A 16,527-nucleotide genomic window follows, 5' to 3' on the forward strand; every position below is an offset into this window, starting at 1 on the left:
AAAAGGCAACATTTTTTTTGATTATGGTGCTTTGGCTGATACACTGCTTCCACAGTGTGAATAGTCTTTCTCTATTCAGTGAAACATTATGTTAATGATTGGACAGAGTAATTAATAGCAGATCAGATTACATTTTCATGTCTCTGTACAAGCCAAAGAGAAATTATCCTCATCAACCTGATCAGTACAAACTGTCATACTAGATTAGAAGAGATCCAGCTTCAGTTTATACCTTAACCCTCACTGTTTTGGCCAGATGGCTTGCTGGTACCTCAGTGGCTGCTCAGGAAAGGGGGAGAAGAAATCTGGAATGGGCAAGTAAAAACAACATGAGCTTCAGTCTTGCCCTAAAGGAAGCTTGCCAACAGCACCTGCCTCAACACTAGGAGCCCATCCACATTAGCTTTTCTATACAAGGGGGTTAGGCTAGGATGTGGGGAAGGCTGCATGACTCTCACGGCAATGACACTAATTGTGAAAGGTTATAATTGTGTTCCAGAGCATTATATTTGGAAGTAGAACACCAGAGAAAGGACCTAGAGATGGATTTCAGTACCTTAAGAGTAGAGGACTGCCAAGAGATAGACAAGTATCAAGAACCCAGGCAAATGAACTGGGGTTCAGAGTGGGATTGAAAGGTTAAGAATAGAGGCAAACAATATTTAGGGCATTCCACTGTTTCTAAACTTTAACCCATTATCTGTTTCTTCAGTTTCTCAAGCTCTATAGATTCTTCAAGTTTAACTTTTATGTCCAACTTCATCTGTAGTGCAAGATCATTCGCAGCATAAATATGAATGAAGACACAAGCGAAATGTGGGGACATGGTGTCTGGTATCACTACTCTTCTAGCTGCTCAAGATTAGGGTTTAATAAAGCTGATATAAAACAGTGTTTCACAGTACTAGTAAAGTAATAGGAGGGATTATGTGAAAAACACATCAGAATTTTTATATCCAAATGAGTTAGCCCCTTCACAATAAAAATTAATTTAAAAAAAGAAGAAAAACAAATCAGTTGAATTCTTTTTTGTTTTGCTTTGTTTTATTAATTTTTATTGGAGTAGAGCTGCTTTACTACATTGTGTTAATTTCTGCTGTACAGAAAAGTGAATCAGCTATACATATACATATATCCCCTCTTTTTTGGATTTCCTTCCCACTTAGGTCACCACAGGGCATTGAGTAGAGTTCTCTGTGCTATACAGTAGGTTCTCATTAGATATCTATTTTATACATAGTATCAATAGTGTATATATGTCAATCCCAGTCTCCCAATTCATCACTCCCCCCTTCCCCCATGGTATCCATATGTTTTTTCTCTAGTCTGGGTCTGTATTTCTGCTTTGCAAATCATTTATACCATTTTTCTATATTCCACATATATGTGCTAATATACAATACTTGTTTTCCTCTTTCTGACTTACTTCAATCTTTGTGACAGTCTCTAGGTCCATTCACGTCTCTGCAAATGACCCAATTTCATTCCTTTTTATGGCTGTGTAATATTCCATTGTATATATGTACCACATCTCCTTTATCCATTCCTCTGTTGATAGGCATATAGGTTGCTTTCATGACCTGGCTATTGTAAACAGTGCTGCAATGAACATTGGGGTGCATGTGTCTTTTTGAATTATGGTTTTCTCTGAGTATATGTCCAGTAGTGGGATTGCTGTGTCATATGGTAATTCTATTTTCAGTTTTTTAAGGAACCTCCATACTGTTCTCCATAGTGTCCATATCAATTTACATTCCCACCAATGGTGCAAGAGGGTTCCCTTTTCTCCACACCCTCTCCAGCATTTATTGTTTGTAGATTTTTTGATGATGACCATTCTGACCGGTGTGAGGTGATACCTCATTGTAGTTTTGATTTGCATTTTTGTAATAATTAGTGATGTTGAACATCTTTTCAGGGGTTTGTTGGCCATCTGTATGTCTTCTTTGGAGAAATGTCTATTTAGGTCTTCTGCCAATTTTTGGATTGGGTTGGGGTTTTTTTTGATATTGAGCTGCATGAGCTCTTTGTATATTTTGGAAATTAATCCCCTGTCAGTTGCTTCATTTGCAAATATTTTCTCCCATTCTGAGGGTTGTCTTTTCATATGGTTTATGGTTTCCTTTGCTGTGCAAAAGATTTTAAGTTGAATTAGGTCCCATTTTTTTATTTTTATTTTTATTTTCATTACTCTAGGAGGTGGGTCAAAGAAGATCTTGTTGAAATTTATGTCAAAGAATGTTCTGCCTAGGTTTTCCTCTAAGAGTTTTATAGTGTCTGGCCTTACATTTAGGTCTTTAATTCATTTTGAGGGTTTTTTTGTGTATGGTGTTAGGGAGTGTTCTAATTTCATTCTTTTACATGTAGCTGTCCAGTTTTCTCAGCACCGCTTATCGAAGAGGCTGTCTTTTCTCCATTGTATATTCTGGCTTCCTTTGTCATAGATTAGGTGACCATAGGTGCATGAGTTTATCTCTGGGCTTTCTATCCTGTTCCATTGATCTTTATTTCTGTTTTTGTGCCAGTACCATACTGTCTTCATTACTGTAGATTTGTAATATAGTCTGAAGTCAGGGAGCCTGATTCCTCCAGCTCCATTTTTCTTTCTCAAGATTGTTTTGGCTATTCAGGGTCTTTTGTGTTTCCCTACCAATTGTGAAAATTTCGCTCTAATTCTGTGGAAAATGCCATTAGTAATTTGATATAGATTGAACTGAATCTGTAGATTGCTTTGGGTAGTATAGTCATTTTCACAATATTGATTCTTTTAATCCATGAATATGGTATATCTCTCCATCTGTTTGTGTCATCTTTGATTTCTTTCAAGAGTGTCTTATAGTTTTCTGCATACAGGTCTTTTGCCTCCTTAGGTAGGTTTAGCCTTAGGTATGTTATTTTTTTTGTTGCAGTGATCAATGGGATTGTTTTCTTAATTTCTCTTTCTGATCTTTCATTGTTAGTGTATAGGAATGTGAGAGATTTCTGTGTATTAAATTTGTATCCTGCAACTTTACTAAATTCATTGATTAGCTCTCGTAGTTTTCTGGTGGCATCTTTAGGATTTTCTTTGTATAGTATCATGTCATCTGCAAACAGTGACAGTTTTACTCCTTTTCCAATTTGTATTCCTTTTATTTCTTTTTCTTCTATGACTGCCATGGCTAGGACTTCCAAAATTATGTTGAATAACAGTAGCGAGAGTGCACACCTTTGTCTTGTTCCTGATCTTACAGGAAATGCTTTCAGTTTTTCACCATTGAGAGTGATGTTGGCTGTGGGTTTGTCATATATGGCCTTTATTATGATGAGCACAGGTTCCCCCTATGCTCACTTTCTAGAGAGTTTTTTTTATCATAAATGAGTCTTGAAAAGACTATAGCAAAGATCAAGGAAACTAAAAGCTGGTTCTTTGAGAAGATAAACAAATTTGATAAAACTTTAGCCAGACTCATCAAGAAAAATAGGGAGAGGACTCAGATCAATAAAATTAGAAATAAAAAAGGAGAAGTTACAACTGACACTGCAGAAATACGAAGGATCATAAGAGACTACCACAAGCAACTCTATGACAATAAAATGGACAACCTGGAAAAAATGGACAAATTCTTAGAAAAGTACAACCTTCCAAGACTGAACCAGAAAGAAATTGAAAATATGAACAGACCAATCACAAGTAATGGAATTGAAAATGTGATTAAAAGTCTTCCAACAAACAGAAGTCCAGGACCAGATGGCTTCACAGACAAATTCTATCAAACGTTTAGAGAAGAGCTAACTCCTATCCTAATCAAACTCTTCCAAAAAATTGCAGAGGGAGGAACACTTCCAAACTCATTCTATGAGGCCACCATCACCCTGATACAAAAACCAGACAAAGATATTACACACAAAAAAGAAAATTACAGGCCAATATCACTGATGAACATAGATGCAAAAATCCTCAACAAAATACTAGTAAATTGAATCCAACAACACATGAAAAGGATCATACACCATGGTCAAGTGGGATTTATCCCAGGGATGCAAGGATTCTTCAATATATGCAAATTAATCAATGTGACACACCATATTAACAAATTGAAGAATGAAAATACCATATGATCATCTCAATAGATAAGTTGAATTCTTTAGCTATTATTCTTAAAGTTATGAGCCATTAAATGTTGTCCAGGCTCATGGGTCAAATCAGAGATGGCCAGGACCTAAAGATCAGATAGGCCATCAGGGATTACATTAGCTCTAAAAAGGGCCTAAGTATTATGAAACAAATTTAAGGAGGTGACCAAAATATCAGGGAGACATGGAAGTGGCAATAGTAGAGGTCAACACAAGAAATAGGCAGAAGGAATCCAGGAGTCCCAAGAGCAGATAGAAATGTAGTATTAAAGTAAGAATTAGAAAGGCCTGAAGAGAGGCAAATCAGTACCCTACTCTTAGGGGAAATGTATTATCAGTTGTGGAACCAAATAAGAGATTTGGATTCTAGAGGAAGTTATAGGAAATTAAGCAAGACCCCAATAAATTTATGGGGTGAAAAAGTCAGAGTAAGACTGAATTTCTAATATTTCCTCTGTGCAAAACTAAAACTAAAATTGTTTCAAGAGCCTAGGGCAGAGCTAAACTCACAGGGATTTTCAAATGCTCTTAGGCCCAACCAAAATTGTAAAACTTGTCAACCACAGCACTGTTGTAGTGAAGAAGCCAGTCACATAATTCTAGTAATACTTTAGAATGACTATCCTATTAGCCTGACTGCCTGCCTTTGAGAATTGAATTCTACATGGACAGTATAATCATTGTTAGCAGAATAGCATCATCGTTGGCAGAATAGTTATCCTCATGTTTAGTTGAATCCTGTACCCTTTTGGGGTCTCTGGCATGCTGAATTTGCCTCTGAGGTTTCTAGCACTTTTACTCCTTGGATATACTAGAAAAGCTATCCTCCACCCTGGTTACTATTCTGCTTGAGAACACCTTGCTTTGTCCAACTTCCCTTGAAAGTTCAAAACAAATGTCAAGCCCTTCCTGTTTTCATTCATCACTCAAAATGCACTGATATCTTTTCAAAAACTTCCTTGTGTTTAGTGTTTCTTCCAGAACAAGTTAGCTTCTTCATCCAAATTGGATTCCCAGCCATCATTCTTATAATTGCAAGGCACTAAGACATTTAACAAAGCAAATCTTTGACCTTTTCAATATTTCCATTGGGGTCATTTCGATGACTAGATGATCAATTCGTACATCAGCATGGACATCTTTCCTGAACCAATTCTTGCTCTTGATTCTATTCATCCTCTCATAAGTATCTCTTAACACATAAAGTATCTTACTTGCAAATTCATTTCACACAGTATCAATATTGATCCTTTGCTCTACACAATAGCCACTCATTTTTTTAAGTGACATGAAAATAGCATGCATTTCACCACCAGTGCTAGCTAGTGCAAGACTGATTGGCTGATGTTGACAATTTTGTTCCTGAGAGTTAAAACATGGTTCCCGTTTGGCCTTGGTCACAGTTTCAAACATTGAGTAACAATTTCCATTTGGATTGTATAGAGGTAGACTCAAGGATGATTATTTTAGAAATTAGGACACTTATGTTGTCCTTTCTCTTTCATATATTTTGTAATCATCATCCCAGCCAGAACTAGCTGAAGGTCATTGCTCCATGGACTTGAAGGTAGGTAAGTAAGGCTTACTAGGGTCCCTGAGTCTCAGCTTAGTTACTGACATGTACCTGCTATAGCACCCTAGAATATTTGTCTTATCCTATCTCTTGAGGAACTGCAGTATATGGTAGTGGTTAAGATAGCAGGCCGTGGAGTTAGAACTGGGTTTGAAACCTAATTTGACCATTCTCTACCTTGGTTAAGTGAATCCCTTTCAACGAATTGCAGTTTCCTCATTTATACAATGAAAATAATGTCTACCTGCAAAGTTCACAAGGCTTAAATGAAATAATATATGTAAAACACTTAGCTTGATACCTAGCACATATTGAGCTCTCTACTATTAATTGGTGGGAAGGCCAGTCTGACTTAGTGAAAAGTCAGAATATCTTTCAAGGCTATAAAGCAATGCCTCCACTAATATTGACTCTTCTTGTTCAGAAACTTGCTTCACAGAGTAATGTCAGAAACATATTCCATTCCAGCCATGCTCCAAGGGGAGGCTGTGACTCTCTCAGGCTTGTGGGATATATTTCTGTTTCCTTGGGACATGACCCCACACCAGTCACTCTTGAGCTAAAGACACTGCAGACCTTTAACTTCCCCACTAAAATGGTCTTGGCTCTCTCTTTTCTTCATCTGCCACTGCCACTAGCTAAGGACTGAGAGCTTCCATTAATTCTCTATGTCTCTGTATACCAGGCTGACTTTATTCAAATGAACTTCCTTCTCAATGGATTGATTAACTGAGGTCTTGTTGTTTGTTATTGTTACTTCCAAATATACACAGTGAATTGTATTACCAAGTAGATGGCTTAATGGGATCCATATTAATAAATAGATAAAAATAGTCAGGCTTCATGTGAAAATGAAACTTGCATTACCCACGTGGTTCTGTTTAAGGTATTAATTTGCCACCAACCCTCTCCTTTCTTTTTGTAGCTGGTGAAATAGTAAACTCCAAACCTAGTTTATAAATAAGACAGTCCCATATTATGAATTAGTGACATCCAAATTAATGAGGTTTACTTTATCTATATTAACCCTAACTACAATGATATATCACTTATCTGAAGATTCCCTTCCTAGAAACCATAATTGTCTAGTACTCTCAGAGCTAAAGTCTAGAAATTAACCTTTAAAAACTTTAGAACAGCCAAAAGAAATAATATAAAATCTATACATCAAAAGTCATGCAGAAAAAAAAAGTCATGCAGAGTACTTAAAGAAAAACTCCTAAGGCTTTCAGTCTTACTTTATACACACTTGTAACTCAGCATGGTTTCTGAGCCTAGGATAGAACAGAAGATGTCAAAGGGCTACTGGAGGCATAAACAATTTAATCAGCAAGCAAAAACTTTAGAAAAAAGACAGGATGCTTCTTAAAAAATAGACAGCCTGGGGCCATTTATTGGATGGTTAAACAGTCTGACACACTAAGGACACACCTTACATCCCAGCCCAACTCAATGATTAGTGTCCATAAAATGACCTGGAATCAACCTGAAAAGGGCAAATTGTGTCAGGTTCACTTGGCATGAAAAAACAGGGATGGGCAAAATAGGTGAAGGGGATTAAGAGATACAAACTTCAGCTTTAAAATAAACATGTCTTGGGGATGTAATGTACACGTAGGGAAGACTCAGTAATATTATAACAACTTAGTATGGTGATGGATGGTAACTGGTCTCATTGAGATGATCATTTCATAATGTACAAAAATATCAAATCACTATGCTGTACAGCTGAAACTAATATAATATTATATGTTAATTGTAAGTCAATTTTAAAAATATAGAGACATCCATTTGAAACAATTATAATGAAAAGGACATGCCCACTGCAAGTACACTTCTATTATGTGAAACATGCACTTGCAAACATTTCCTTGCCAACCAATGCCAAACAGATCAGGTGTTAAGGTATCTGCCAACCAAGGCATGTCACGCTAGGTTCTGCCAGCCTGGCTTCAATGAACAGATAAGGGTTTGTAATAAGCCCATTATTTATATGTAAATAAAGCAGATGCTGGTGAAATGTTCATGAAACCTTTTCTCTCCCCTCCCTAAGGTGTTGCACATGTGAATATTACCAGAATAGATGGTGTCCCAGTTATTTACAACTTTGAGTTAATGAGGTGGCTGTTTTGCTGCATCTGTGTGTGGTGGTGGCAGTGGCGGTGGTGGTGGTGGGGTATTCTCCAGGGATAAGTCCTGGAGCTCCAGAGAGTTTATTAGACAAAAAGGATACTCGGGGCTGGCCATTTTGCCATACCACCTTCCAGAAGAAATATGTTCCAGCAAGAAAGGAAGATATTGGTAAGGAAAAGTTATTTTTCCAGGTTTCTATTGAAATCAGGGAATTTCCTCTCACCTTGTTACCAATAGTAAACATGCTTGCTGGGGGGAGAGAAGTGCAAAATAATGGCCTCCCAAGGAGCTGTTATGCACTTGCTTCTAATAACTCCCCGTGAGCCCATCTCCCAGTGAAGTTCTTTGTAGTTAAAATGCCTTCTTTAACTGAGTCATGTGTGAACAATTAAAACCACCAACTCTGCAGTGAATGCTGTACTAACTCCTTAATCCTAAAAATTAGTGTGCAAAGGAAGGAAGGAAAATGACGAAAGAAGCAGGCTATGTGCTATAAGAAACGGAGCCACTTACAAATCTAGCTACAGGGAGTGCATATGTTGCTTATAAGTAAAGGCACTGTGTGTGTATCTACACAGTATGATTTATGTGCATCTTGTATGGAGACACATATGAAAGATAGTGTGTGTGTATATATTCACACCCATATATATCTGTGCACATGTATGGATGGTATGAGTATCTATGTAAACAGAATGTTTACACTGGGGCCGTTTAGTAGAGGGATAAAGAGTTCAATACACTTTAACAGAGCTCCTAACAGCACCCTATGTTTTAGCCCAGCCCCCAATAATGAGTACCCATAAAGATGGCTTGGGATCATCCAGAAAATGTTGTATCAGGTTCATTTTGGTATAATAAGACAGAAAGCTATCTGTTTGAGACAAAATAAAAAGACTTTGTTATTTCAAGTTATGCTTCTATTATTTGGGACCTGCATGTATAAAAAGCGTCCTTCCCAGGCAGTTGCAGACAGATCAGGTGTTACCGTATATGCCAACCAAAGCAGGTCACACTAGGTTCTGTCACTGTGGGTATGGGTCTGTGTGTCAACATTTTGTGTCTGTGGTGTGTGCATGTGTGTTTGTGTGCACTTGCTCAAGTTGGGGTGTGTTTATGCATGTAGAAATGGGCAGATGTGAGGGGATGTACATTTTTTAAATGAATTCAATCTGATGTGAACACTTGGTTTCTGCTCAGAATCTTGCCTTGACTATCACTGTTCCTAGTTTCCCTTTCTGGTACCCTATTTTGCCTTTTTCAATGGAGGTCCCATGGATCAAATTTGGCTCAGTTAGCGATTGCTCGGATTATCTGACCCTGCCCAGCAACCCCACTGCCCCATCCTGTAGCCTCAACTGCATCCTCTTGCCAAAGATGCACCTGTTCTTTGGTCCATTCTGGCCAGAGCTACTTCCTTGAAACTGACCTAATGACCCAGCTTAGGCTAAGTTAAGCACTAGTCCTGGCAGAACTAGGGGCAGAGTAAGGTGACAAGGTTGGACTGCAGGGCTCTGCATGGTGTGAACCAGGCTCCCTTGGGGACAGTAGGAGCCTGGATGCATGAGAGGCTGTCTGATGTGGGGAGTACTGATTTGGGGTGGGGGAAGCACACCAGAAGCCCTCAGGATCCTTGATCCAAAGAGAAAACCAAGTGGAGAAGTGAAATGAGAACCAAGTGTGGAGGGTTGATGGAGGGTCATCAGTGAGAGGAAGGAAGAGGAGAGAAGAGTAAAAGAAAATATGGAGTGTCCTGGAATACCATTCCAAAGAGAGCCAAGAAGTCCCAATGCTGTCCCTAGGAACACAACAGACAACCATTTATTGAGAGATTACTATACGTCAAGCACTTGCCAGGCACTGGGTGTATCTCAGTAAATAAGACATAGTCCCTTCCTTCAAGGAGCTTGCTGCGTATTTGAGGAGATCAAGAAGCAAGTTGTTTTTCATATTTCTGTGTGAGAAGTTCCATGATAGATGTAAGAAAAGACTTCCTGGAAAAATGGAGTTAGGCAGGTGAATAGTGGGGAGCGGAATGAACATTTAAAGGCCACGTTTTGACTTCAGGATAAAGTCCAAATTCCTTGGCTTGGAATAGAAGGCCCTTCATGAATTGGCTCCAGCTTCTCAGTTCTCAGTTGTCACCACCATTGCCCACACACTCTAGATCCAGTCACGTTGGCTTTCTTGCAGTAGTTTGGACATGCACACTCTCTTTCACTTCCAAACCATTGCAGATGACGATCACTTTACATGGAATGGCTTCCCCAGGCCCCACCCACGCAATCTACTTATTTGATTCAACTCAGATAACACCTCCGCTGGGAAGTCTTCCCTTAACCTAGCCAACCTCCTGCCTCAGATTGGTTTGGGTGCCTGTATTAATTTGCTAGGGCTGCCATAACAAAGTACCATAAATTGAGTGTACTAAACAACAGAAATTTTTTCTCACAGTTCTGGAAGCCAGAAATTCAAGATCAAGGCAGCATTGATTCCTTCTGAGGGCAGTGAGGAAGACTCTGTCCCATGTCTCTCTCCTAGCTTCTGGTTGTTTGCTGGCAATCTTTGGTGCTTCTTGGCTTATGGACATATCATTCCCATCTCTGCCTTCATCTTCATGTGGTGTTCTCCCTGTGTGTGTGTCTTTCTGTCTAAATTTCCCCTTTTTATAAGACCACCAGTCATATTGAATTAGGGCCCACCTGAACAACCTCATTTTAACTTGATTACCTCTGTAAAGACCCTATCTTCAAATAAGCTCACATTCTGAGATACTGGGCATTAGGATTCCAACATATCTTTCTTTGGGGGACAAAATTCAACCCATAACAATGACTCTCCCTCCCCAGCACTGACATAAGACCCTACACTTATCATAGCATTAATCAATCCAATTATAATTTTCTGTTTACTTACTTGTCTCTCACCAAACTGTGAGCTGCATGAGAGCAGGGAGCATGCTTTATTCACTGTTGTAACCCTAGTATTTCAATACTTAAAACAAAACCAAGCACACAGTAAGTATTCAGTACATATTTGTCACAGTATAAGTGTCACTCCTTTGATCAGAGGCCAATCCCTTCACATATGCACTGGACCTTGGACCTTCCAGCCTTTTCAGGGACCATAAAATACTATATCCCTCTGGTCTCCTGCATCTTCAACTTCTCCCTTTCTAATAAATTCTTCTTCCTAGTAGTATTAAAATACTTTCTATTACTTCACATTGTAAAAACAAACATCTTCCTTTAAGCTCCTTGTTCCAGCTCTCACCAAATCAGTTTCCTTTCAGAACCAGGTTTCTCCAAAGCATTATCTACACGGGGTGTCTTCTTTCTGTCGCCTTTTATTTCTTTCTTTCTCTCACTCCAGTATGACTTCTGCACTCATCACTCTACCAAAAGTTCTTTTAGTGAGGTCATCAATGTCCTCCACGTTATCAGATACAATGGACTCTTCTCTGTCCTCATATTACACCTCCTCTCAGCAGCCTTCAGTATAGTTTACCAGGCTTTCTTCCTTAAAACACTCTCTTCTCTCTACCTGAATGAGCCTACACACTTATGGTTTTCCTGCTACCTCTCTATCCCTTCCTCATCCTTATTCTTCCTCTATGTGACCTCTAAATGATGGAATTCACAGGGCCCCATTCTGGGCTCTTTCTTCTTCTCTCTCTAAACTGTTTCTCTACATGATTTCCCCCATTTCCATGATTTTAAATGCCATCTACATGCTGATGGCTTCTAAATTCTTATTTCTAGCCCAGATATCTCTTCGGAGTTCCAAACCAGTATATTTAACTACCAACTTAACATCCACTGCTATATCAGTATACTCTTATACAAGATTAATCTCATCATTTCTCTTCTCCCCCAAACCTTGTCCTATTCCAGGGTTCTTTCATCTCAGCTAGTGGCACAAGCACATATTCAATTCAAAACCAGTAACCTAAAAGTTATTTTTGATTCCTCCCTCTATAACCCATTACCAAACTCTATAATTCCTACCTCTGACTATATTGAGTTCAATTCATTTCTCCCCATCTCTGCCACTACTCTTCTAGTCCTTACCACCATTGTCTCTCACTGGTAACAATGTAACAGTGTACTAATTGGTTTTCTAATGTCTGTTAGCTCTCCAGTCCCATTAAAAGTCATTTTCCACATAGCGGCCAGATGATCTTAAAACATAAAATGGATCCTGTCACTCTACTAAAAATCATTCAAAGAGTTCTAATCTCACAGCTAAATGCAGTGAGGCATGGTATTATCTGGTTTCTGCCTACTTTTCTAAACCCTTCTGTGATGTTCTCCCCTTTGATCACTACATTGTAACCACATTAGCACTTTCTCTGTTCCCCAAACATTCTAAGGTCTTTACTACTGCAGGACCCTGCTGTTATCTAGTCCCTCTGTTGAAATCCTGCCCTACCTTATCAGAGAAGTCTTTTCTGATATTTCCAACCCAATCCAAATTATGTACCTGTTGTGGTCTGAAAGTGGGTTGGAAAAGAATTTCCAGACACAAGGCAGAATGTAAAGAAGATGGAATTTATTAAGTGGAAGGGTCACTGCCAGAACAGTGGGCTGACTTCCTAGTAGTCTGAGAGAGCCGATCCCGAACATGTGCTATTAGTCCGTTTTGATAGCCAGAGAACCAAAGAATGGTCTGAGGTGAAAATTTCATTTTCTGATTGGTCGAAGCACATATAACATCCTTCTGTAGGGTGGGAGTGGGACAGAGCAGATGCCTTTCCTTATTTGGGACAAGAGAGAAACATGTCCCATCGCCCAGGTGGGCTCAGGAATTTCGTAACCATCGCAACATGGCGGGGAGGACAACAAGAGTCTGATAGGGTGTGTATCGCTGAAATTTTTTCAGGCAGGATTGTCCTTTGTCCTTGAAGCACTATTGTCCTTGGAGCACCACAGTACCCTTGTTATATGCCATCCTAGCAGCCTGTGCTTTTCCTTTATAACATTTATCACAGTATTAAATTATGGAGGATCATCAGTATATAGGTAGTCCTTGAAGTCAAGGAAATAATAGTAATGTAGTAAGGGAGGAAGACATATAACCATTCAGCTATTCACTCAACAAGTAGTCATTGACTATCTCCTATGCCAAGCACTAAAAATTCAGAGGTAAAACAGCAGATAATGTGATTACCACTCAAACCTAGGTCCACAATGAATCCCATAGAGATACAGGAGAGTATCACTTTACTCAATGTGTTTGATGGGAGAAAACAATCAGGTAAGATTTCCTGGTAAAGATGATGATGAGTCCAAGTGTTAAAATATGATGGGGCATTAACCATGTGAAAAACAAATATAGGCAGGAATTTTCAGGCAAAGGACATGAGTAAGGATGCACATGTATGATATGGTAAACTGTGAGATGGAGCTTGGTGGGAGATGAGGTTGCGAAAGGAAGCAGGAGCAGGGTCACGGAAGACTTTGAATCCCATGCTGAGGAGCTTGGATTTGATCATGTGAAGACAAGTATCAAATGTTGACTGTGTGAAGTGTACTATGCTGGGTACTTGGGGGTACAGCTAGAAATGACTTTCTATCTCTGTCTTGGGAGGGTTTACAATCTCACTGGAAAGATAGGGCATGCACACAAAATGTGAAGAGCAGTGCATGCTTACTTGTCAAATAAAGGGGAATAGAGTACTTCTGAGGGGAATAAATTACATGAGGAAGACAGCAGGGAGAGTTCTGAGAGAACATAGTACTTGAGTTGGGTCTTAAAGGAAAAAAGGGGGTGTATTTATCTAAGCAAGGGACATTCTGAGCTTTTGTGTTTGTTCATATGTTCTACTAAAAGCTTTGTTAGGTCTTTTACATTATGTTGTTTCATATTAATTGTAAAATTATTCTTAAAATTAAGGTAAATAAAAATATTGGGATTTTATGTGCAGAGGTTCTCTTTATAGACAGTGCTTTCAAGAACTACATAGTCTACAAACAGTGTAAAAATATATAATCTGAGCAATTTGAATACCAAGGCCACCAGACTGTAATATCTTTGAGGTCAGACGCTGTATCTACATTGTTCACTATTCTATTCCTAGCACCTAGCACGATGCCTGGATAATATTAGTTTCAATGCATTTTTTTGATTGTCTCCCTTAGCAGAGTCTTTTTGCTTCCCTTCTCTCTTGAAATGTAGCTTGAATATATCCGTTGATAATGTTAGGTAGCTGGTAGCAGATACAAAAATAAAACAAAAGCACAAGTGAGGCCATCAAGGCTAACTCAGGTACATAGCAGAAAAAGGATCTGGGAGGGGAGCATAAAGCAAGAAATGAAAACACAGTGAGTAGCTATGAATGCTAGAGAAAATTCAACTCAGAAAAGAGTGCCTTGAGGCAATCTACATGTCTAACAAATTGCTGTAAGTGCTTAATGCACATTTCTCTAAGACTAGTCTTCTAGTGAGCTTCTGTATATTTTATTAGATTCCACTTTTATCTTTCTTAGTCCTAGGCCAAGTGCAGGTGCAGTATTATTAGTCATTTAACACAGTCAGCCTCACTACCAGAATACTTGCCTGAGTGCTAAGCAAATAAATACAGTCCCTTCATTTAGGGAGCTCTCTTATTCTTATCGGGGTAGCACAGTTATTGCTCCTCCTCCAACCCCAAGATCTCCCAGTCTAATTTATAACACACTCACGCACACACACACACACACACACACACACACACACACACAGAAGAAACCAAACACAACTAAAGCGCACCTGCCAATCCTCACCTCCAGGATCGAGCTTTTGAAGGCATTATATGCTGCATTATTTATTGTCTATCCCAGAATGGCTCCCCTCCCACCAACTAGGAAATACTCCTCCCCTCTCACAGTATAAATATGCTCAAGGAGAGCTAGATCACTTCAAGGAAATAGAGACAAATCTACTAACCTTTCTCCCAAATCAGCTAAATAGATGATTTGAAGATTAACCAATATTTCAGGTTATAAAGATTATAATCTATCCTAAATTTTGCTAATCAGACTGGGAGCTCCCTGAGCACGGGGAGAGTGCCTTGACCTTCAGACTGCCATCATTTTGGTTGATTGAATGAAGCTCATCATTATAGGCACAAACCTCAGCTTCCTCAGTGCTTCCTCGACCTCTTTGTTTTTGAGGCTGTAGATAAGGCAGTTACACGTGGGAGAGACAACAATATAGAGCAAGGAGAAGGTATGGTTGAGAATTGGCACCTGGCCAGCCAAGGGCAGAGCACAGACTAACATCAGGGTCCCGGAAAACAAAGTCACAACCACTAGATGAGAGGAACAAGTGGAGAATGCCTTCTGCCTACCAGTCATGAAAGGTATATGCAAGACTGTGAAAAGAATCTTCCAGTAGGAGGCTAGGATTAGTCCAAAGGGGGCCAGAGTCACCAGTGCTGTTAGACTCATGCAGATCAGGTTGACTAGCTGGGGATCTGAGCAGGAGAGATTCTGCAGAGGCTTCAAATCACAGAAGAAGTGGTCAATCTCATTGCCGCCACAGAAGGTCAAGCTGGATAGCAGCCTGGAATGCAGCTGCCACTGTGAAACCACTAACCCATGAGCCAATCACTAGCCCCAAACATATGGTTCCATGCATTAGTGTTGGATAGTGTAAAGGCCAGCAGACAGGTATTGGTCATATGACATCACTGCCAGAAGATAACATTCAGTGCTACCCAGGGCCCCAAAGAAGTAGAGCTGAATAATACAACCTACCATGGAGATCACTCTGTTCTCTCTCAGCAAGTCCACGAGCAACCTGGGCATGATATTCAATGTATAACAGACCTCCAGATATGAGAGGTTTGCCAGAAAGAAGTACATTGGTGTCTGGAGTCCCTGCTGAGTGCTCACCAGGATCACAAGGAGGAGATTCCCAAAAATGGTGGCCAGGTAGACAGCGCCAAACACCAAGAAGAGCAAGAGACCCCTTTCCTCGAGGTCTCCAAACCCCAGTATTATTAACTCACTCACCATTATAGTGGTATTTCCTGGCCTCACAGAAGTCAGAAGTTCCTGGAGATGTGTCAGTTTCTTCATATTATTATGTCAGATTACCACTTAGATTTCCTACACAGTACAATTCTAATCAGTGGTTGGAGCTCTGCACTGATTAGGGCATTTTGGGGGGATTGGCTCTCATTTTAGCCAGTTAAATTTGCCCTCAGAAAAACTTTTATGGAAATTAGCTGAACTTGTCATCTAGTCAGGGTGTGGAATAAGGATGAGGAGACTAAATGGTGGAAGGAATGGCTCAGTGAAAATCTGTCCCCATCCCTAAGGAAACAATTCAGAGTACAACTATATAAGACCTCCAAATTCACATCCAAAGGAGACATGTTAAGCCCATGCTTGGCATCCTTTGTGCCATTTCGGGTAGAAGAAATTCCCAAGGAAAACTCGTACTAAATCCTGACAATTCAGAGAAATGGCAGGCCAGATAGCAAATCATAATCACGATCTTCTTTATCAGAGCATGAAATGGAAGGTGAAATGCCAGGACTGAAGCAGAGAATCACTCCCTGATGTTACTGGGCATCCATGCTTGTTTGCTGGTGACATCTTTGAGACAGTAGAACAGTAGTTGCTGGAGAGACAGTAGATTCTGGAAAACCAGGTGTACTTACTAAATATGTATGAATACAGATTTCTTATTTTTAAATCCTTCCCCATAAGAGGCTG

The 16,527-nt window shown here is 39.5% G+C and overlaps 1 protein-coding gene across 1 annotated transcript; it reads right to left on the minus strand.

Annotated features, from left to right (window-relative positions):
• Nucleotides 1–14,880: 14,880 nt before the first annotated feature.
• On the minus strand, nucleotides 14,881–15,822 carry LOC103088964 (olfactory receptor 11A1-like). Its single transcript, XM_082930883.1, is given in 3 exon segments — nucleotides 14,881–15,376; nucleotides 15,378–15,474; nucleotides 15,477–15,822. Coding segments are annotated over 3 exon segments (939 nt in total).
• Between the last annotated feature and the right edge of the window lie 705 nt (nucleotides 15,823–16,527).

This window comes from Lipotes vexillifer, unplaced genomic scaffold, assembly GCF_000442215.2.
Source record: "Lipotes vexillifer unplaced genomic scaffold, Lipotes_vexillifer_v1.1 scaffold215, whole genome shotgun sequence".
NCBI classification, from domain to species: domain Eukaryota; kingdom Metazoa; phylum Chordata; class Mammalia; order Artiodactyla; family Lipotidae; genus Lipotes; species Lipotes vexillifer.